Raw genomic sequence first — 23,772 nt, 5'->3', positions numbered from 1 at the left:
TGTGAGGAAAAATGTTAATGAGAGTGAATAATTAGCAAAAAAAACAAACATGTTTTAACTACATATTTGTCTTTTAAGGCCTTAAACTATTACCGGGTATTTAAATACAACCTCAGATGAACGACACATGACAGTAACAGAAAAGAAGCCAAAATGGAAAAGCAATATGGAAAAACAAAGTATACCCCAGGAGTTTTTAACTTGTAGAACTTAAGGTTTTCTGTGCACTTTCAGTCTCCCACGCACTCTTCTTTCCATTTATTTAATTAATTGACGTTTGAGGGCATTTATTGTTCTTATTCTTTTGTTTTTCTTTTTTTTTCTCAGAAATCCTGTTGAAGATTGCCTGGTGTGCTCAGGACTGTCCTGTTGCAGGAGTCAAATTCAGCTTTAGCTGTCAAAAAATATGACTTCAGATCCAGAGGAATTTGTCTCAATCAACTCAAGTTACCCACGTCCTGTGGCTGCAAAACAAGCCCAAATCATCACCCCTCTGCCACCGTGCTTGACAGTTGTCTTCAGGTGTTTGGTTTTTGTTGAACGTCTCACTGTCTTGTTTGTCTAAAGCAGGGGTGGGGGAACTCCAGGCCTCAAGGGTCGGTGTCCTGCAGGTTTTAGATCTGCACTTGAGCCAACACAGCTGTTTTAAATGACTAAATTATTTCCTCAACATGTATTAAAGTTACCAGAGGCCTGGTAATGAACTAATTATTTGATTCAGGTGTGGTGACCCAGGGTGATATCTAAAACCTGCATTACACTGGCCCTTGAGGCCTGGAGATATAAATGTTGAACTTAAGATATTAAAGTTAAACAGCTTGACCTCTGAGGAGAATTTGCTGGCATAGTCGACTTCCAGGAAGATTGTCAACTGAATGAATTCTGTTCTTAAGTAGATTGATGGACTTCAAATTGTTTGGAAATGGCCTTCTGATCCTTCCCAGATTGATGAACAGTTCACTGCTGATGACTTTCTTCCTTGGCATTGTATTACCACAGACACACCTGCAAAGTGCCAAAACGTGTGCTTTGATCGAGGTGTTCACACTTGTTGATGATCAGTTAATTAACGTGCATTTGATTAGCAGCACCTGGCTCCTATTTACCCTCTTAATTCACACGGAAGAAATCAGTGCGTACTTAGTTTGTCCACACCCTGCTTCTGGAGTGCTTAGACTTATTTTTTGTGAAATAAATAATGACACACACTAATGTGTCACGTTGTTGTACATCTGTGTCATATTTACCGAATTTTACAACCTGCTGAGGACCAGATGATATGTAAAACCTAAGAATTTTAAAAAAGGCTTAAAAAAAGTTAAAAGACTTTACCACACAAAAGATTTCAAGGTCTGTTTTTATTATTTATTTATTTTCTGGCATGTTGTCCATCCTTAAAATACACTGAAGAATACTGATATGCAGTTTCTCATCTTTTCTTTTTTCATTTTTTCCTCCTTCACGGTACAGTGAGACCCTGATTCCTGTGTAATGACACCAGTATAGGAATACTCTACAAACACAAAATTAAAACACAATAGCTGGCATACCACCATAACGTAATGCATCGTCGTAACCACTTTGTAACAAAAAGCAAGCGAATGCCCGTACAGTCTTCAAAGATGCACAATTCAAAAAGGGTTGACATTAAAACAACTGATTTAAGTCAACAATGAAAATCGAGTTAAATGCGCTATTACACAGGAATCTGTTAAATATCAAAACAAATTATTAACGGAAATGCTCTTTACACAAGTGTAGCAAAAGACAATTTATCATAGATATAATATTATCAGGTGACAAGGCCTAAAATAAATGATAACCGCTCTGTCGTTCAGTCATAAAAAACTTGACAAAAACACACAAACTGTCAAGGGATAAGAGTGACAAAGACTCACATTTGTTCCAACAAGACACTGTACAGCTCAGGGTGGATTTGGGGCTAAAACACTCGACAGCTTTGAAAACTCTGCAGATCAACATTTCCCCGCCGGTTCGTGGAAAGCCAAGGCATTATAAAAAGGTAACATAACCCATTGCACTGAAGGACTGAAATAAAGTTATAGCTTTAGAGGACTACTTAGAAATAAAACAAACAAACTAGTAAACAGCCAGAGGAGCTTAATGTCCCTGGTCCAAGTTTATAAAGTAGGCATCTTTCTCCAACAGTACATGACATCCACCCACCTCATCGGTCGAGGACGAGCTCAGGAGCCAAGTTGCACAGCAAAACGATACAGTTACAAACTGTAGTAAAGAATGAGTCAAGATCTCAGTTTTCTTCTGCGTTATCGTACTTCTTCAAAGGAGACTACACCGAAGAAGAAGAAAATATATATATATTACAAATGAAACAAAAAGTTTTGGAGATTTCCATGTTTTAGTTGGATGGTGGGTGATTCGTCCGTGCCTCCTCCAGTATGTGGTCACCTACATGCTGGTGGTGGTGGTAGTTGCAGTGATATCTCGGCAGTATCTGTACGTGTATTCCACTAAAAATACAGACTTTAGCCTAGCTGCGTGGATGACACTTATGTACAGGAGATGCTAAAGATCATTAATGGTGAGCGATGAAGTGGTATGACAAAATGCTCTAGTTGTTAAAATGCTATCACGTGGTTGAAGGATGGTAAATCGCACAAAGCTTTCCCCAGAAAAAGGCATAATGAGTTCAGTCCATAGCAAAGGCTGAGTTAAGAGCTATGTCATACAAACTAAATGCTTTAGCACCGTTTAATACCACTTGTTGGCAAGCAAAAAATAAAAAAAAGAAAGAAAAAATAGGGCGGGACAAACATCGCATAATATACTAGATCCCTAACCAGCCATTTTCAATCATTTGTTGCATTTCCTAAGTGGTGTCAGAGAAATCTGTTTACTTTGATACAACCTAACATATAGACACCTTTGCTTTTTCCTTCATGCTGAGCAAATTTGTGGTCTCCCAAAGTCTTTAAGCCTAAAGCTTCAACTGTTTCACAATCTCCTCATTCATTTGTCTGTCATACTCTGTAGTAGCCGCTGAGCCGTCAGGTGTCTGCTTAATGCACGCCACTGGCTGCCAAAGCTAAAGGGAGAGTCCAGGATCCAGGAGAAGGATTTCGGAGTTTGGCGTATGCAGGATAGAGCAAAAAGGGCAAAAAAAGGTAACACAGGTTGTGCTCTTGGAACGTGGAAACTTCTGTGGTAGCAGCTAAGTGAAATCTCGTACATGTAGTCATGCCGTGTCTCTGCAAAGGCTTCCAACTGGGATCTGTGACATGTTGGAACAATATAATGTCAGATGGTGTAAATCGGGGCCCAGCAGATAAAGTTTTTGCGACTCAGACGCAGGTCCCTTGGTGTGCTGGAGGAAGGGCTTTTCGGTTCTTTATGGCCAAAGACTTCTCCTTAAAATCTGACGCTTTCTGCTGTGAAACGTCTATCAGTGCACTCGCTACAATGAGTCCTGAGGAGGAGAAAGAAAAAGAACAACATGAGGGTGAGAACTCCCACAAATTCATTTGTTCGGTTAAACAATTTCATAGATATTTTTATGGATATGTGGCATTTCAACCAGTAAATGCAGGATTTCTTTACTTTGGTTGACAGTGAGACAATTTCACTTGTTATGGCAATGAAGGAGCAAGTTCTAGGATTTTTCTCCTAAAGATTGAAGAACTAAAGATGACTTAATTTTAACTACTTTCCCCTTCAAACTGACCTTTTTTTTTTAGATTGATCCTGATCCTGACCACATGCACTTTCACATTTGAGGCAGTGTGGCCTACATTGTTTTGTTTTTAGGTTGCTTTTAAGATTTTGCCATGGCTTACTTTAGTGCCATGTAGATCGACGCTCAATATCAAAGCTGGACCCTGAAGTTGATGTTTACTCTCTGCACAGGCTTATGGTCTATTATAAATTGTGCAAGTGGCCACAACAGGTCTACTGCTTTACAGACCACTGAGGAGGACATTTGAGGACATGTCACCTGACCAGATAATATGTTCATAAACTTAAATGATTAAAATAGACATAGTTGTGTGTAACCAACGGGCCCCAAATCTCATAAGTTCAAACTCACCAAGCATCAGAATGGGGAAGCAAGGTTTAAGTGACTGTGAATGTGGTGTGGCTGTTAGTGCTAGATGGCAGACATAAACCCACACAACCATCTCTAGGATTTTACAGAGAATGGCCCAAAAAAAGAGAAGATAACCAGTGAGCGGCAGTTCTCTTGGCAAAAATCTATTGTTGATGTCAGAGGTCAGCTTTGAAATAGCAGGAAGGCAGGGTAATTCAAATAACCCCTCGTTACAACAAAGGTATACAGAAAAGCATCTCTAAACCCACTGATCCTTAAAGCCAGTGGGCTACAGCAGCAGAAGACCACACCAGGTGCCGCTCCTGTTAGCTAACAACAGAAAGCTGAGGCTACATTTTGTAAGGACCAAAATTTAACAACAGAATATTGAGAACAAATTATTTATTCTGGTGAGTCTTGATTTCTGCTGCAAAATTTACATTGTAGGGTCTGAGTTCGGCATAAACAACATGAAAGCATGGAGCCACCCTGCTCTCTATCAAAGTTCAGGCTGGTAGCTGCGATGTTAAGGTAGAAAGCAGAAGGCCATCTAACTCTGTCCTAGTGAGGTGTGCCTCAAAAAATGAAATAAAATGAAAAAACAAAATGTAAACTTTCATTACTCAGAGAACCTTGTAAATGTAGTCTTTCCCACATAACCCTCATGACCCTTATGCCACAGCAGGGTTAATACATTTAACCATAAGACAAAAAGATGGTTACAGTTTTGTAGTTACCTGACTGTCCCGGTGGAGGTAAGCCTGAAGGCCCAGAGGGCAGGCGCATGAGGACAGTCAACACAGCTGCTTTTCCTCCTGAACACGGTTCCATTGCAACAGGTTTAGGTGCACCCTGAAGAAAAGCGACGGTAAAATAGAAAAGATTTTATGACTTGCTCTGGAAATAAAGTTGTTTATATTTATGTGAAAAATACTGCAGTGTGAAAAGCACACAGTAAATACTGCCTTAAGAAAAGAAAGCAAGACAAAAGTACTTCACTGCTTTTAACAATAACCCAGCACCTGTGGATTGGTATAGCCCTGCTTTATCAACTATCAACAAAGTATCGATGTGTCTTACTAGTCCTTCTTTCCCTGCAGTTACACATGTGATGTTGAATTTTCTTTGTTGGGAGCAGCAGACCAAAAATCACTCATATCAGCTGCTGGAGTTGCCCCACTTAAGACAACACACCCTCCCTTCCCTCCTCCTGAGACAAATGCTTTGATTGGTCACACAACAAAAAACACTTGTGTCTCTGTCAGACAGTCAAAGTGTGGAGACAATGACCTACCCTCGGACTTAATGGCCAAAAACTGCCCGTCTCGAGTGTGAAAAACATGTCATCCTGATAATGAATGTCAAGGGTTTCACAGCATGTTTTGGATGAGAGGATAGAAATTGTGGAATAATAACATGTCTGAATGGAATTGACTTTTTCTTTTTTTATTTCTGTGTTGGCTGAATTTAAAATGGAGATGAGAGAGGCAGCAGAGGCAGGATTAAAAAAAAAAACAGGTCTGCATAAGCACACCCATTAAAACGTGAAAATCACGAGGCAGACTCGGTAATTTGTTTAAATGTATTCCACTGCAATCTGCCGTATATTTCACCCTGCGAAAACAAAAACACAAACACAAACACTGACGCTTTGGGTATTTTTAAAGCCGCATTGACTCCAAATACCTAATATACACAGTGAGTTAAGAGCAAAAGATTCAGGAAGTACATATCTTATTAGTTTTAGCTGCCAAATGGTAAAAAAATATATGTTTCAGCATATTTGAGTGTAATTCAGGTCTTGTTTCCTATGAAGCCTGCAGTGTAATTTTTAATGCAGTAATTAAGCTTGCCATTTGAAATGCCATGATTCACAACTGCTCTTGTGTAATGGCGCAGCTATATCCATGTTAGGCACAACTTCCTAGTCTCAAATTGGCCCCTCTTTTGTGACATGCTATCCTGCTGTTAGCAGCTTGTAGTCATAAATGGATGGTCAATGCCATACATAGGTAAGCTGTGTTGCTGAAACAATGCTCAATGCACACTAATGTGCACAAAGCCAAGAAAATATACACTACACCACTGCACCACCAAAACCAGGAATAGTCTGTGACACAAACTGTAATGGAGCCATATGTGGAGCCCTACCATTTGAACATTGTGTCAAAACTAAGAAAGAAAAACACCTGGTTTCCTACTCAATGTTGATTTAAAGCGACACTAATCTTTCATTTTTAAAGCCAATTTGCTTGCAAAGGCGACTCCCTGGAAGAACGACCCAGGATCAGTCCAGCTAGCCTCAAGTATCATCAATATCTAGTACTCTGAATAAGCTGCACCCTTCAAGAGCACAACATGAAAGAGTCGTGCTACATATACTCGAAACATTTTTCCGTATTGTAGGCTGACTTACGGTTCGTTTACGTGCATTGTTACACAATCCAATTAGGCTACATGGTCGGAACACAATATTCTCATGCATCTGATCAGGCACATTCACCATCAAGAGGGTAATATTAAAACTACGACTGACATTAGAGGGTAATTAAATTGCCAGCCATTTCATGACCATTCAAGTGATCCTGCTAATGAATAGCTGCATAAGCTGCATTCATATAAAGGAGTTCATTTATTCCATGTTGATTTTTGATGATTTGTGAGATACACATGTATGGACCGCTGGGTGACACATCAGCTAAAATTGAGACTCGGAATCATCAGCACTGCTCAGCAGCAAAAGCAGAAGAACTAAAGATGAATTTGTCAAATTTAAAAGGAATGATCGACTACGTTTAGGCACGTATGGCTTTGATGACAGATCGCTAAAATACTGCAATGGCAACTAAACCAGTGGAGATGCTTTTATCTTCATAACTTTGGTCAGCTGCTGGTTAGATTGTTAAAACTCTTAATGGCCTCAACATCATTTGGGATTAACAGTTTATATGAAATCCCCTTAGGAGGTCCCCCCTATCTTTTAATTATTGATCCAGAATCTAATGCCACCCTTAGGTAAACTCCAAATCTAAGCTCTTGTTTGTGTTTAGTGCAGATTACCATTAGAAAGTAAACTATTTTACTTTTACAGAAATTTCCATTTGGTAGATGTGCCACTTGCTTATGCGCCCAGTTTGCTTTGCTGACATCGTTACCATGTACATCAACAATTTGATGGCTTCAGTTTGGTAAGCAAATATTTGTAGCCATCTGTAACTCTCCCCCGAACTGCAACACCAGCTCTGTTACAAGTGAACCATAAATTACACAGTTTGGTTTGTGTAAGGCAGCAGGAAAGTTAAACCACTTTCTTTTGGCTCTCCCTCACTTCATTTAAATGCTTACGTTGCTCTGAGAAAAACAGACACATTCCTCCAGTGAAGAGGAAAATCAAATAAAGCTATTAATAAGTCATTTCCTTCAAGCTTAGTCGTAGGGTTGCCTTTTTAAATGGTCTAAAACTAGACAACTTTTAGATCTTCCAAAGATCTGAAAATAACACTTTTAGAATAAGTAGTGTATTCTAGTCATTCACAACCATCCACAAGCACATAAACATCCATACACAAATGCAAAACACAAAAACAACACACAATGTATCTCCTTTCCTTTCGCCACTGACAGGTGTCATCCATCATACTAGCTGTTCGTTAGTGGCTCCATATGTTGACTGCCCGGCCATAGTGAATATAGAGGCTGTGGTCTGCAGTGTTTGGGCACGAATCGCTCTGTCTAACAGCTGCTGACATCTTGGTCGCTAAAAGCCATGTCCATCTCGGGAGTTTAAACTAACCAAATGGAATAAAATGGCACAAAGGCTGTTATAATTTTCGCTCTCAGACCAGCTGGAGGGTCTGTAAGTAGTGACTGAGACATGCTACTAACTAATTCAGTGAGATCAATGCAGACGGTGCAGTTAAAGGATAAGGTCTTTTGTGTTCATGTTTTTTCCCCCTTTGTAAACTGCATTGGCTTCAGTGTGGATATGATATTCAAAAACCTGTTCTATGCTTTACTGCGTTAAAGCAGCGGGTCTGGGCTGGTGAAACAAATACAAAGCACAGCAACTGTGTCCTCTCTGACATCAAAAAATATTTCCAATAGCTAAGTGGCTCCAGATGCTGACCAATTAACCTTTAGAAAAGAGAAATAGGCTGGTTTGATATGTTTCACCTTCAGTTGGTGCCAAGTCATGTAATTGAGCTGTAAGTGGTCCACCGTAAGTATTTAGACACTTGGAACCACAGAGATTTAATTTTGTAAACTTCCATGTACACAGATAAGATGCAGACATAGTGGCTTAACACAAATCATTTCAATAAATGGACGCTTAAAATTTTTTAAATTATTATTGTATTAACAAATGAATAAGAAATGTTATGTTTTAGCAAGCTTTTTAATGCAAAATACACCAACTTAGTCAATAAATAAATAACCGGTGGTTGACCAGTGCATTTGTCTGCATTCATTAAAAGATTACATATAGTTGCGGTGACCAACTGGTGTCCAGTAGCTGACCACTTTCGATCGTTGGCTGGTGGAAGACAACCTCTTAAACGGACTTCAACTAGGACTGCAATCACTCTCAGACAGATTGGTGAAGCTATAATTTATTAGACCTTTTGTCAACACATTGCATTCAATCCGAGTCCGTCTGCACTGATGAGCACAAGTCAATTGTAACATGCATCTTTGGGAACTCCACTCAACTAGTTATAGTCTTAAATATACTTGTATATCTATATGTATAAGTATACTTGTATAAAAGGTTGGCAAATACTAAGTCTACATCACTATCTGTGGAAGAATTTCTACATTTCTGCTGCAGTTCTGACTGGACTCTGAATGTAAGTAGTTATCATGAAGTTCTGTGGAATCTGAATTTTATATAAAGACGATTTATCACTATTAATCACCGCATTACAAGAAAAAGATTGCATGTAATTGCTAACTTGACCCCATTCAATCTCAAACTGAGAGCACTGCCAACTTGACGCAGCAGAATCGATTTGAAGATGGCAGCTGACTGAGCGTGTGCAGACCCGACCGCTGTCTTCAAAGTAACCATTTCAAAGACTGAAAATTCATTGCACGCAGTCGCAATAACTTTGGTTGTGGTGCAATCCCAAACTACTCTTTTATCTCTTGTGACTGTAGCATAAGGAAATGTGACCACAACAGCACTGCATTCTTTTTTCCAGCTGTTGCCTTTACTGGAAAATAAACAGATGGAGGAAAGAGAAGGGAGTATAACCCGGTCAGCTCAAGGTTAGTTGGGGTTACACCAAGAATATCAAAATGTGGTAAATTTAGACCCTTTATATAAGTAAAGTAAATGAAAGATCAGTTTTATGTGCACAAGTATGTGGTTATAAAAGTATAACAGGGAACAAAGCCAACTTCAATAAAGGCCATATGGACATCTAGGTGAAGGATTCAAAGTCCCATATTTAAAGGTCAATTCTGCATCTTGACAGGGTTGAGAAACAGGAGACTGACGATCTATTTTTTTTTTCCAGTTATCATTTTCAAAACAGCTTGCAATATTTTTTTACAGCAATATTCTCCAGTGACTCCTCTTTACTGTGCCGCATAACAAGAACATCATCTTTGATTTATTTTTTGCGCAGGAGTGGGAGGAACAGCACTGCAATAAATTACTGAACGACAGATGGACACGTGTCCCACTGTCAAGTACGTAATTAACATTTTACCTGAATCAAGGCAGAGCACCGGCTTCCAACGCCACTCAAATTTAGGGTGTACTGTACCGCTTTACAAGTGCAACAATATAGTGCACTCAGACAGCTAAGAAGCATTGTTTTCCTCCTGTTTTGCTCTTTACATTGCCCTTCACAATACCATAATGCACAGTGAGCACCACTCAGCGGTACACTAATAGCTAATGTAGTGCCTCTTCGCCGGTTGCCACAGTGATTTTATTTCTCTCAGCTCCGAGTGACACAGGGCTTGTTCCTAGATGAGGAATCGGCCCTTTGTTGCTATGATGACGACGTACCTCTGCGTAGAACTTTAAACGATGCTTTTACTCCACATGGCATAGAGCCCCGCACTGTACTCAGTGCCAGCCTACCCCTCTACTTTCTATCTGTATGGGAGGAATAGATAAGAGTGGAGCAACTGGGGGCTACAGAATAATTCACACCAAAGGTATATGAGCATCCAAGCTAAACAAATTATCAATCACATTTCGAATGCAGAGGCACCATGTGGCATATTTCCAGTAAACAACCAAAGAGGATAAATTAGGCAAAAATGGAAACGGAGTAAAATACACCCGGTGGGCCATGAAATTATGAAATGTTCCAAAAACAGTCCCGATGTCATCATTTTAATATCAGAGCGAGCAATTTCCTGTGACGCTTTTAAAAGAAGTGGCCATTGCTTCTAGCTAGACGATTAAAACCACCATACAAATAATTTGAAACATATAATAGATGCTTTAAAAAAATATTAAAAAGAAAACATTGATTGGAAAATGATTGTAGAGGGCAACACAAATAAACAAGAGGCATGGAGAGAAAGGGTCACAACGGGCACATTTCTTATTGACTGGACGACTGAATAAAAGGTTGAAATATTTTGTGTTGATGGCACGAGATGGCTGAAAATGGCACAATAACCCCTAATTAAGCAGCAATAATAACTGCCATACTCTACATGTCAGTATATGCACTAACAAAAAAGTGCTTGCTTTTATTTGATGTTAGTACAAATATAACTAAATGGAAATAACACAGTCTCAGTTTGAGGCTTGTGTCAAAACTGAAGGTTCTTCGAGATAATGGATTTTATAAACAGGGAATTTCAATAATCACAATGAAAGAAATTCATAAAGAATTCACTGTCAACCATCGCTATGTAAGATTTTTCCCAAGATGCTTCTGGAATAGAGTAATGAAAACGCAAATGTGCATCAAGAGTATTATTCTTAGTTTTCATATGTTTAATATTGGAGACTAAACCCAACAGTCAAATTAATCCGTATTTAATATATGCTGAGCCTAGCTATAGCTCCTCAGTTCAAGCCCTGAGTGAAACAAACCACTTTCTTCACAAAACCCATAAAGCTAACCTTCTTGACAGTGGCAGTGTCTCACAAACAGAAGGTTTGGACAGGTTTCTGTGCCTGGATGTCTGTTTTTAATGACGTCACACAGAGCAAAGACTAGGAGAAACTGTCTGAAATGCAGCGTTTAGAGCAGCTTGAAGCCTCACATGGATTACTTGTACACATGCTGGCATTTGTATTTAAATAGTTAGTCATAATTAACAAGAGTCTCTACAGCTGCAACAATATAACTAAGAGAAAATAATGAACAGCATAATAAGTTCCCGTTAACTTTACCGTCACAAATGTGATTATCTGTATGTGCACATGTAAGCGAGTGAGTAAGACTCACGTCAAGCACAGGCTGCAACACTTCTGTTACTTCTCCTCTGGCTTCCAATGAGACGTCGACTGAGGCAAAAGGACGACTGGCCATCTGCTGACGCTCTCTCATCAGTTGCTGTAATATCAAACACAGATGACAGATAAGCAAAACACAGGGCATACTCTCATACAACAATATCAACAGGGAAAAGCTTTTGGGGCTTTGTGATTGACTACATATAAAGACATAAACAGTACATATTTCAAACACATAATTTACACCAAAACGTAAAAACCCTGAAAGTATAATCATTTTAAGAGTCAGCCCATAAAAGTCACCCCAAATCAATATGAAGGCGATGGTTTGTGTGTGGGTAAAATCTATAGACACAGTAACTGTATTGTTTTTGTTTTTTTAACATACATGTTATAGAACTAAACTTTACAGCAGCGGTCCCCAACCCCCGGGCCTCAAACCGGTACTGGTCCGTGAGTCGTTTGGTACCAGGCCGCGAGAGTTGAGGCTCGGGTGTGAAATGTATGGTTTTCAGGGTTTTTAAATCGGTTTTCAACGTTATTTTGTTATCGTTTTTATCGTTAACTCAGTTTTCCTGGGTCTTTTCAAGTGTGTTATGAATAAATCTTCTTTTTTTCGGTACCCGTACTAGTTTTATTTTGTTGTATTTATCCGCGACACCTTAAAGGCTGGTCCGTGAAAATATTGTCGGGCATAAACCGGTCCGTGGCGCAAAAAAGGTTGGAGACCGCTGCTTTACAGGGTTAAAGAATGAGAAAGAATGAAGAACTGAAAATGAAATACTGATTTCATCGAGTGTAACCTATAGCTGCAGGGCTATTACAGTATGAAGCTAAAAATCAATAGCAGATATCAATGAGGAAGCACTAAAAGACTACTCATAAATGTCCATGACCTAAAGACATGGAGAATTACTACTCCACTGAGCTCCAAGTCTACTTTTTGTATTGAGTTGTTTTTTTATAGCCCTGAATTAGATGCAAAAATATTATATGAAATAGTTATGGAGGTACAAAAATATTCAAAGGATTTTTTTTTTTAATATAATGGTACAAAATATATGATACAAAACTAGACAGATTCCATATGCATTAACATTAAAAATCAAAACCATCAGTGTAGGAACGTATCTCTCCAGATTTGACCAACACATTCTGCAATATATTTACCGGTTTCTCTCCAGGCTGTGGTGCGGTTATTACCCCACAGTGACACAATTTCTGCGGCTTTGACTGAGCAGAAAATAGCTTCTCTTGTTCCTCACTAATCAATATTGTAAAACAACTAGCGCCACACTTTCATCATTGTCTGATCAATATCTAAATAGGCTGCCATTTTAGTGCCAAGGACATCAGTGATTGTTATTGGATTTGTGATGAGCTTAAGTGTGTTGCATTAAGATCTAATTGTACTTCAGATTAGTAAGCATTTCAAGTGGTTGTGCTGGTCCACCTTATAACCTGACTTTCCTCTGCACTTATCCTAGAAATTGTTTCACATGAAAAAAAAGTTAAGAAAAAAATGTCATTGCAAAAAAACCTTTTATATTCCTGAAGAAAAGCTGTGATTGATGTTTTAAGTAATCCAAAGAACAAGTAGGTGAGCAAATACACAAGGAAAGTCAAGGGTTATTTTTTGTGCACATTGTGACATTATGTATATAAAAGTGATTTTTAAGCCACTGTAAAACTAAAATATAAGCTTTATTATAAGAAATGAATGAACTACTGTGATTAAAAGACCCACGTGTGACCAACTAGTTAAAGTAATTCAGCACTACCTCCAAGGTCAGGGATCATTTCATTGGATGCTACTGTATATGCAGACTAATATTGATTACCAGCTACAACAGCTTGGCTGGTATCATTTTCACTACAAGTCTGTCTGTGTGTGAGTGCATTTGTTCCCACCATGCAGCGCTTTTTGCTTTGAGCAGATATATTTTAACAATAAGATCGGATTGCACCAGTCATAGACAAGCAGGTTGGATCAAAAGGAGTACAATAGATGGATGTGGTCACAAAGGTCCATTGGGCCTCATTCGCTAATATTTCCATAGAAAATACTCTCGCAACATTATCGTTGGATTCATGAAACATGTGCAGCAACCTGTTTTATTCTTACCACCATGCGTATGTGAGTGAATCAGGATTAGTCTAATCCAGCAGGCTTGTGCAATCTGCATGCTACCTGCATTTCTCCTCATGACGAAGAGAAACTGAGCAAAGCAACAACAATAATGTAAGTGAGAAGTTGCAAGAAAAAAACTATTTTTATATCTATTTCACAGTACCTGTTTGCCCTCTGATAGGCTGACAACTTGTCCAGTGTGGAGCCTTTAGCCATGTGACAGAGAGGCTGAATTGAATAAGACTAATTGATGAATAATGATGATAATGATAACAGCAATAATAATAATACTAATTCAGCTGTGTCAAACTTTGAACACAGCATGTACAAATACTTTGTAGCACAGCACATCGCATTTGTATGTAAGCCACCGTAGAATTCAAATGCTTCAATAACAGAACATTTTTGTTGCCTTCTGTAGTTTATCTCATGCAAAAAAGCTCAGATTTTTCATCTCTAATAAACAATTTAAGTAGTCTCTAATTTATCTCATCCCATTAAGAAAACTGTGTGTGACTGTTTGGGTCAGTTGTATTACGCTGAGTTTTCTGTCGGCACAGGAATTTGTCCTTGGGGCAGTAATGAACCCTGAAAATCTTGTGTCCAGACCTTCACCCTCGCTCACCCTGAATATAATTAGGTATTCATTAGTCTGGCCATTAATTGGCAAATTCATACGAGGTCTGGAAAGGTTGACAGCAATGTAGAAATGAACAAGGGGGGCTAGCAGTATATCAAGGACTCGATCTGTGTAACAGGTTTATAAAAATACTATTAGGCCTCTGCATTCATTATCTAAAATTGCTGTTGTTCTGTTGAGGATGTACACTGGAAAACACCAAATAAGATGTCATAACACTAATAAGATATTTGGTAGCAAACAGTGGTTCAACACCAAGAACACCTTCAAATAGGTAGACCTCTTCAAATGATTTTGGTCTTATCTATCCATCCATCCATCTATGCGTTTATATCTATAAAAACCCTATGCATATATATTTTTCTCACTAAAGACACACACACACACACACACACACACACACACACACACACACACACACACACACACACACACACACAAGACCATACTGCACAATTGATCTTATATAAAATATTGTAGATATCTAATAAAAACATTTTTTAATTAAAACACAGCCTTAATCAACCTAAAAGACCCAAAAATGAAACAATAAACAGTAAAAATGTTTTTTTAATCATTTCATTATTACATTGTTATGTACGTATATTACGTTTTGTATACATCTACCTTAAGTACTTTCTAATAGATTATTTGTTTAACTTAATTTGCTAATTTAACAGGGATAATTGACATTATAACACCTGTGAAATAAAAAGCTAACCACAGGCCAGATGACAGACACAACATATTTGATTCTGTGCTGATTGAAGTAGCCTGTGCACAACAACAAGAAAGGTAACTACCTGGCATAGCAACACAAACCCTTCAAGTAAGCACACAGTCCTGCATAGACATAGCATACTCATTTGCAGAAAGATACAGTATTCCGTTCGTTTAGAAGGAGTACATTATGATCTGTGATTGCACCTGACTTTTTCATTATGATAACACTTGCTAATAATGATCAGCAAATGTTGTTTCCTGAATTTTCTCATTTCTACCAATGCACGTATAGACTCAGGTGATTATTTTGCAGTCCTATCTAAAAGAATGGAAGGTGGGCCATAACTTTATTCTCAATGGTCACTGGGACATAAAAATGCATGCACATTATCCCCAGTCAAAAGCAATACAAATCACTTAGAAAGTTTGCTGACTTTCACAGAATTAAAGCCTGATTAACAAGTCGGTCCACACTGCCAACACAAACAGCGTCTGTTCATCCCACAAATATGAACAGTGAACAAACTCCATGCTAATTTTAGTTATGGCCACAATAATCCAAAAGAAAGTGAGACAGACTTTTACTGTTTCTTTAATATGATGAGTAGAGATGTTACAGCCACAACCCAGCTGCAGCATCAGTGATTAATATCATGACTGCCTTGTTTCTGTTTTCTTCCACTCTACGCAGGATTCTTTCAATGCCATATAAGTGTAAGTAACTAAGTGTAAGTACATGTAAGTAGTTATTAATTGGGGTCGGACTTTTAAAACACTGGAAATCTAATTGTAGTCTGGGCCAAGGTTAAAAATCGGATAAACAGCCAGTGCATCCTGTGTGTCCTACACTCTGAAAATGAAAGTATACTCTCTTTCAATTCAAAGGTTTTACTTATCGGGACACATTAAAAAAAAAAACCTGTCCCTTACCAAATTAAATTTATTTTAATACAACCTCAGAACAACAAGGAAACATCACATTACACAAATTATAACAAAAATGCAGAAGCATTGTGTGAAAAAGTAACCCCAGTCGAAGTGCTCCCACATGAATTAAGAAGATAAGTAGAACCGTGTGACGCTAATGAAATCATTTGACTAATCCAACATCAGCAAATGTGAGGACCTCTATCAAAGCACAAGATTTGGCATTTTGCTGATCTGAAGTATTGTCTACAAAGCCACTTCCAAGCAATCTGAAGTCCATCACTCTCCAGTGAGAAATATTATTCACAAGTGGAAAACATTGAACATTCACAGTTGCTAATCTCACAGAAGTGGCCCAGCAACTTGACCCCAAGGTTGGACTTTGCAATGCTATGAACCTGTTCAAACTGAATAAGTTTGGCTTGTTTGGAAGAACAAACAACAAGACTTCTGGCCTTACTGCACAAACACCTCACATCAACGATGGTGGAGGGAGGATGATTTGGGCTCGTTTTGCAGTCACAGAACCCGGGAACCTTGCAGTCATTGCGTTGACCATGAACTCCTCTGTATACCAAAGTATTCCAGAGTGAAAAGAAGTGAAATGCTGTCGCCGGACCTCAAGATAAACAAATGCCCATAAACCTCAGTGAACTAAAGGAACGCTGTAAAAAACACAGTTAGCCCAAACGCCTCAATAATGATGTCAGAGATTGATACAGAAAATGATTACATCAAGTTATTGCTGCTTAAGGTGGTTTAATAATTAATGGAATCAAGGGGCTGTGGGGCTTGGTTTCTCACACAGTGGTTTTCCATTTTTGGTTTTTAATAAGTAAATAATGACATGGTGTATTATGAGTTTTTTTTTCTTATTCATCTGAATCATTTTAGAACCCGGTAAGGACCAGACGATGTTTTATTAGGTCCTGATACATAAAACCTCAGAGCTAAAAAAGAGGGTGTATTTTGTGTCAGTACATTATTTTGAAGATGCAGCTGTTACTGTATTGTTGTACAGACTTGCTGGTAGAACATGCATGAAAAAAGGCCCCAAAAACTGCACCGATGTGTTCCCTCAGTCTGAAAATATTGCCTAGGGGAGGTAAAGCTAAGGGGAAAAAAACAACAATATGAAATTGAGATTGATCACCTGATTGATTTTTCTTTTGTAGCTCTGATTTTTTAACTTACATCTGAGGTCCCGTGTTAGATTGTTGTACATCTCTACTATTAAACGTCAAAGCAGCAATACCAAACCAACAGATCTGACCTGCCTAGGCCACCACAAGTTGAAATGAGAAATTTTGCCCTTTGCAATAAGATAAACACAGGCTCGAGTGCCAAGCAAAGTTGTTGCAAAACAAGAAAACAGCTCACCGGTTATTACTGGTTCCAACACAAAAGCTTCAAATCCAACAACGTTCATTGTAAATGTCAGATAGAAGCAATGTTATTTATCATGGTGCAGAATTAATTTAAAGCAGCAGCAAATCACAAAAAGAGAGCGGGAGCAAAGTCGGGGAATGCTTTGCTCTGTGTCCAGAACATGTTTCAGAAATGTGCTGGGAATACAATCATCAAAGGTCCAACACAATACCGGAAAGATTCTAGAAATGAATACTAAGTTACTGACAAAAGGCGAGAGTGAACTCTGTAAAACCAATTAACGTTTGTGCAATGACAGACTGATTTTGTCAAGAATACAAGCTGGAGCCATTCACAGTTTTGATAAGGGTGGGCATGGAGTGCATTACTATGCAACTTGATTAATTTGGCAAGTGAGTGCATGAATTATCTGTCTAGTGAATACAGCATTTTGTTCCCTTCACTGGATTCTATAAAAGGGTAGGTGTCATCCCGCCTCTGAGCATATTCTACACCTAAGCAGGTCACTTTGTCCCTTTCAAAGATCACTGGCTGTACCCACCGGCTCAGTCCCGCAGAATAAAAATAAAAGTAAACACTTCATAAAATGGAAAACAAAATGTTGAAGTGCTTGAGTATGGGAGGTTAAATGAATATATAAAATAGTCACTTATTAGTAAGATAGCTTCTAAACTTCCAAACTGTGGCATAAGTTGTACTACTAATGACAGTCGTGCTCGATGTGTAACTTAAGGTGGAATTATTAGAGCGCAAACTTTAAACTGAACAAAGGACAATCAAGGTGACAAGAGGCTTAAGAGTAGGATAATCTTATTGTAGCAATCGATGACTGCTGATTGAGCTCTTCAAGAGCACACACTGAGACCAACAAGTCTGCAGAGGGACAAGCGAAAATTATGTGGTTAGTAATGTGTTCCTTTCACTTCTGTCAATGAGAGCACAATAATAAATCAGGCAATCCAAATGGGTGTTGTTGAAGTGGCTATTTTGGGTGATACTTAAGGCTCTTGGTGCCTGTATGAAAAAGCAGGATGTGTATTTAGGTGCTAGGCAATCAAATGCATGGAGTCCTCTTTGGAATGCCATGTTTTTGCCTTGCCAATGGAGTATTTGTTTACGTTCTTTGCAAGAAAAATTAAAGTGAATGTTATTATGATCACTTGCAATAAACACGCATGCCATTCAGCCCTTAAACTCAGGGGTCTTTTATGTGAAAGTGCCTACAGCACATCTGCACACACACACAAAGGGCTTGGTTTGGCTCATTCTGGCCAAGACCTGAAGTACACTCAAATTCAGACAGGAAAATGGACAGCTGTGAACATCACACACAAGCAGCTGTTTTGATTCCATTTCCTGGTTTGTGTAGATGATGTGTTGGCAATAACTTGAGTGCGTTTTCTGTGAACGCACATCTACGCATTTGCAAGAAATTGATGGTCATGTGGTCTTCCGAACAACCAAAACAAATAACTATAAAAGCTAGAGTCCCAAGACAAAAACACATATACTGAAATAAAAATATACCACAAGCCTTTGCGCTAACTTTTACATTCCTCACTTGCTTGTCTTCAGCTGACACAACAATCATTGCGCCATCAGATCTGCCCATCAGTAGTTATGAAGGCCACGATAATGTAATAATAATGGTCCTTTCACCTACAATAGCACAAGAAAACATTGCTCTACACAACCATCTGTATTTACATATGTTGCGAAGCATGTCTCTGTGTGTGAGAGCGATAAAGAGAGGAGCTGCATTAGATAAATTCATGTGCTTGTGTGTGTATCATCTTTGTGTTGCAGTCTCGTGAAATGTCAACACTCCCTCCCTTCTGTTCCCCCCACAGGTAGCTTCAAAGAGGTCAGCCCTTGTCCTCTTCTGTGGCATTTACAGCTGTTGTCTTCCTCCCTTTTTCCCCACTCAGGATCCAAGTCTTGTCACCTACCTTCAACTAAAATTATTCAAATATAAAAGCTGTCACTTTGAAACCACATCCTTTCAAGTCCACACAAAAAGAAACCCCTTATTCAATTATTCATTTAGTGTGGTAAATGATCAGCCTTGTAAGATTAACTTAATAGAAGGAATTACATATTCTCCATTTAAAGGCTCGTGGAATGCTCTTGTTTATTATTGAATCATTGGGTATTGGGTATCCTCCATTCACAGCTATTCTTTTACGATTATGTCCTTATTATTATGACAATGATTGCTTGGATATAAAGAAATACTCTTGTCAAATTTGATCCTGAGACAAAAAAAACCCCACAAATATAAATATCATATAAAACTATTGCCTTTTCGATCCAACACATTACAGAAGGAGTAATACAGACTTCACATCAAAAAGCCAATACCAAGTATCAGGCATCCATATGCCACTTGGCCTAATCAGAATCTCATTATTGTCTCTGCCATTCCTGAAAGCCTCATTAGGACTCATTCATTCCATGCCCTTATGTCAGATTGAGGCTTAAATGGCCCCGCAGACCAAATCCTCCCATCTTGTATTTGGACAAGTCTTGTAAGTGCTGAGGCTGTGCACCAATTCTTTCAAATTAACTGGACATAGTGTTTACAAAAGAGCCAAATCAGGTCATCAATGAGACAACACTGACAGAACTGAGTCGGTTAACCTAACACTACAGGAGACTTAGTCCGTAGTTATAACTTTACTTTGGTTACTACACAACATCAAGTAGCTAGTATTACAAGCAGTGTAGTAAATCAGACATTCTGTTTTCCACCACTCGCTTGGCACTGGATAATTATCTGAGTAACAGTGAAAAATAAGGGCAAAACTGGTGGATTAGAAAATAATCCTTCAAATCTACAGTAACAGAGTTATTTTAAAAATTAGTGAATCAATGTGTAGCTGATGAGAAAGAAAATGACTCTTATAATCTTTTGAATCACCTTTTCTCCAGGTAAATTGGCGGGTACAGGACTTAAGTAAAAAAAAAAAAGAAGCTGTTTGACCATACGTGTTCAACTAGCAAACACAATGTATTTACCCTGGAATAAATATTAACTTAATCATTAAATCTTGTACCTATAAAATGTGCTCACTGAAGCCTAATGGAGAATAATATGTTTAATGTCCAGAATTGGCTGTGTAAAATGAGCAAACCCAAGAGTGTCCTCTCTAGGAAATGAAAGTGATTTTGTGTAATTGCCTTTAGAGCAGGCAACAGAAAAAAAAAGGGGGAAAGAAAGCAATATTACTTTTTATTTCCTCTTAGGATTGATTATGGTCCAACTCCAATCCATCCTTTCACCCTCCCACTGTGAGAAGAGCATAACTCCATGAAGTCATCCTTGCACCTGCTGGAGGATTTCTTAATTAACTGTAAAAATACAGCAGCAAGCTTTAGACGCCCTCAGCTTCCTCCAATAGAAATAGGAACTTGTTGTTTAGCATCCTCTGATATATACCGCCATCAATCATGTATTCCAATCTTCAGACTATTTTACTCCAAATCTTTTAAGCTTTTTCAACATTTCCTAAACACTCCTGCTTGTCTCATGTCTTTCCTTCTGACTTATTCTGTAATATTGGCATTTATAATGGCAAACACTAAAAAGATAATAAACAAGTTATGAAGCACTTTTCAAATGTGAGAAGGCAATGTACAATTGTACAAATTTTCCAAGAAACCCGCCCCTCCCTGAGCCTGGTTCTGTTGGCGGTTTCTTCCTGTTAAAAGGGAGTTTTTCCTTCCCACTAACAGCAACCTGCCTGCTCATAGGGGGTCATATGATTGCTGGGTTTTTCGCTATATGTATTATTGTAGGATGAATTATTAATTTTGTTTTGTTACCGAGACAGTCCTGAGGATAGCAAGTCAGTACTGGGACAACTTTACAAGTTATAAACTTAGTTGGTTTAAGAACTGCACCTAATCCAGCAAGCTCTCCATATGAATGTCCAAACTGAATGAAAGTATCTAGGCAGCAGGTGCATGGGCATGCAAGTCTGTTATAAAATAACTTGTAGATATAGACTTATAATAGAGTTTACTAAAGAAATCCAAGATGAAGATGTAAGCTGAAGGTCACTCACAGAAACGTTGGATCCTTTTCCCAGCTGAAACGTTTTTAATGTAATCAAAATCAATAAAAATTATGGTAATAGCTCATGCTGCATTAGATGTGAAGATGAAAATTAGTGGTTTGAGCTTATAGCTTCAAAAACATACAAGCACTCAGAAAAATAATGCACTAGAAGTCCTACTTGATATATGAAACTTTTTTACTCAGATAGCACATAAAAAAGACCTTTACTGTTTCTGTAACAATCTCTTAGGTATTGTGGAAGAGTGCTCATGAGAACTGCCACATAAGAAGTAGTTGAAAACTACTTGCACAGCTGAAGCACCCATTACAGTGTTGAATAACACCCTCCAGGCTGTTACAGCTTTCAGGAAAAGGTTACCGACACTGCTTCTCCTTAAAATGTTTCTTTAAAAGTAGGGCTTCTGAAAAGAACATAAGGGAAACCTTGAGCTACTGTTTTTCACATATTTATAAAACCGTGCACTAGAAATCAAAGCCTCATCTTTTCTAACTGGTGCAAGTTTTCACTCTGTATAATCTAAGAAGTTCTGTAATGACATATCAACAAGAAACTCCAGTAGGTGTGCCTTCAAATACAGAGCAATAAATAATATGAACTATATATACATGTATATATATATATATATATATATATATATATATATATATATATATATATATATATATATATATATATATATATATATATATATATATATATATATATGTATGTGTACACGTTCTTTTAGCCACAACAAAACTTTTAACCCAGAGAAATTAAGATATAGGGGGTTTTATTTAACTATGCATTTGTTTTGATCGGATGCCTGAAGGACAGTGACAAAACAGATGAGCAAACAGAAAAGTGAGCAGAATTTTAATGCCATGAGCCATCTGCTCGCATTAATTTTTTATTGACTTTAATTCTTTGGATAGGCATGATTCGAACTCACGGCAGCTATCATTCTTCTTTATTTTCATATATCAATTAGAGAATATAAAATTCAGATCCCATAATTATCAATGTCATCCCCGATGGGGATATAAATTGTGAGAGATTTATTAGTAGCCCACATGTCATAAAGGCTGGATACGCACCAAATGAAAACTCCTGCTATTGAGTACCAAACAGCATCCAGGAGAATGTATGGATTCACTGAGGAGATGGAAATGTCAGTTACTCTGATAGAAACCAGAAACCAGCCGATACAGTTTGGGTTAAGGGCAGTGAGATGAATTTGCATATATTTGCCTTTTCCCTAAATTTCCTCCACAGTATCCTTCCTTCTAACCCTCTCTTATAATTTCCACTGACAATCATCTCATCTATAATCCTTCTTCTTCCCCGTCTTTTTCAGCCCTATCTTTCCAACGTTGAATTTTAATGATTCATATCCACCTTTTCCTTTGGTCATTCACAGTATCTGCACTTTCTCCTTTCTCGTTCTTCTTTCCACTGGGCCATTAAACTTAAATTCACAATTTATCACAATTATCATCTTTACTGTTAATCATATGTATTTCTGACAAAATAATCAAATAGTCAGCCTAAAGCCCTCTAAAAGGAGTTCTAAACATCATGCTGAGAACCTTACAGCCTGCCCTGTACCATCATCAGCCTAATGGTGACACCTGAGCAATCAGAAGGGGTGAGTCAATTTTCTATCCACGTGTAACACGCAATTTAGCAACGCAATTTTAAATTGTATCTTTATATCTTTAGTCACTTTCTTACTAGCAGCATGTTGCAAAAAGAAAAAGAAAAAGAAAATTTCCTCCAATTTCTTTAGTTTTCTCTATGTAAATGCCAAAGTCATAAAATGCCAGTTTAGCTGGTATAAAGTAGTATTTTTCTAAAACCACCTCAGAAGTGGAAGGGTGGCTGTAGAGAAGCCATTTTTAACAAAGGCAAACAAGGCTTGAGATCTCTCAAATTACACAAGAACTGGACTGAAAATCTGCGTTAACAGGTTGCCCCAAAGTGAAGGCTCTCTCACAGAACAAAAGGCAGACAACATCCAAAGAACTCTGGCATATCCTCGAAGAAATCTGTCGAGCTATTCCCATAGATTACTTACAGAAATTACAAGAAGGTGGTTATATCAACTCTTTAGAATTGTGCCCACTCTCATTTTGCCATATATAATGTGTATATATTTTTTCCTAGCAAAATATGAGGGGTGAGGAAAATATGAAGAAATGGACAGAACTATAAGCATTAAAAAATGTAATCAAACCACAATCTACCAGTCTGAAAGCAGTCCTTTAACCACAGTTATCATCCGAGTTAAGCTCCAACTCCTGATTTTACAAATAACACAGTGACGGATCTCAACTCTCCACTCTGTGGGTAGTGCAGCATTGCCAACTCCCATACAACTCTTGAAATCTGATTTCAGACACT

The 23,772-nt window shown here is 38.1% G+C and overlaps 1 protein-coding gene across 1 annotated transcript in view; it reads right to left on the bottom strand.

Annotated features, from left to right (window-relative positions):
- Positions 1 to 1,343: 1,343 nt before the first annotated feature.
- The window catches only part of atrnl1b (attractin-like 1b), a 72,026-nt gene continuing 49,597 nt past the window's right edge, over positions 1,344 to 23,772 (bottom strand). The window contains exons 27-29 of the mRNA XM_082544188.1: positions 11,491 to 11,598; positions 4,804 to 4,918; positions 1,344 to 3,448 (exon numbers count right to left, since the gene is read on the bottom strand). Of these exons, the coding sequence (XP_082400314.1) occupies positions 3,324 to 3,448; positions 4,804 to 4,918; positions 11,491 to 11,598 (348 nt within the window). The 3' untranslated portion in view covers positions 1,344 to 3,323. The remainder of the gene's footprint in view (positions 3,449 to 4,803; positions 4,919 to 11,490; positions 11,599 to 23,772) is intronic.

Source organism: Aulonocara stuartgranti (genome assembly GCF_965226115.1).
Source record: "Aulonocara stuartgranti genome assembly, chromosome: 8".
NCBI lineage: Eukaryota > Metazoa > Chordata > Actinopteri > Cichliformes > Cichlidae > Aulonocara > Aulonocara stuartgranti.
The sequence above is the reverse complement of the archived record's forward strand: the minus strand, read 5'-3'. Positions and strand labels throughout refer to the sequence as shown.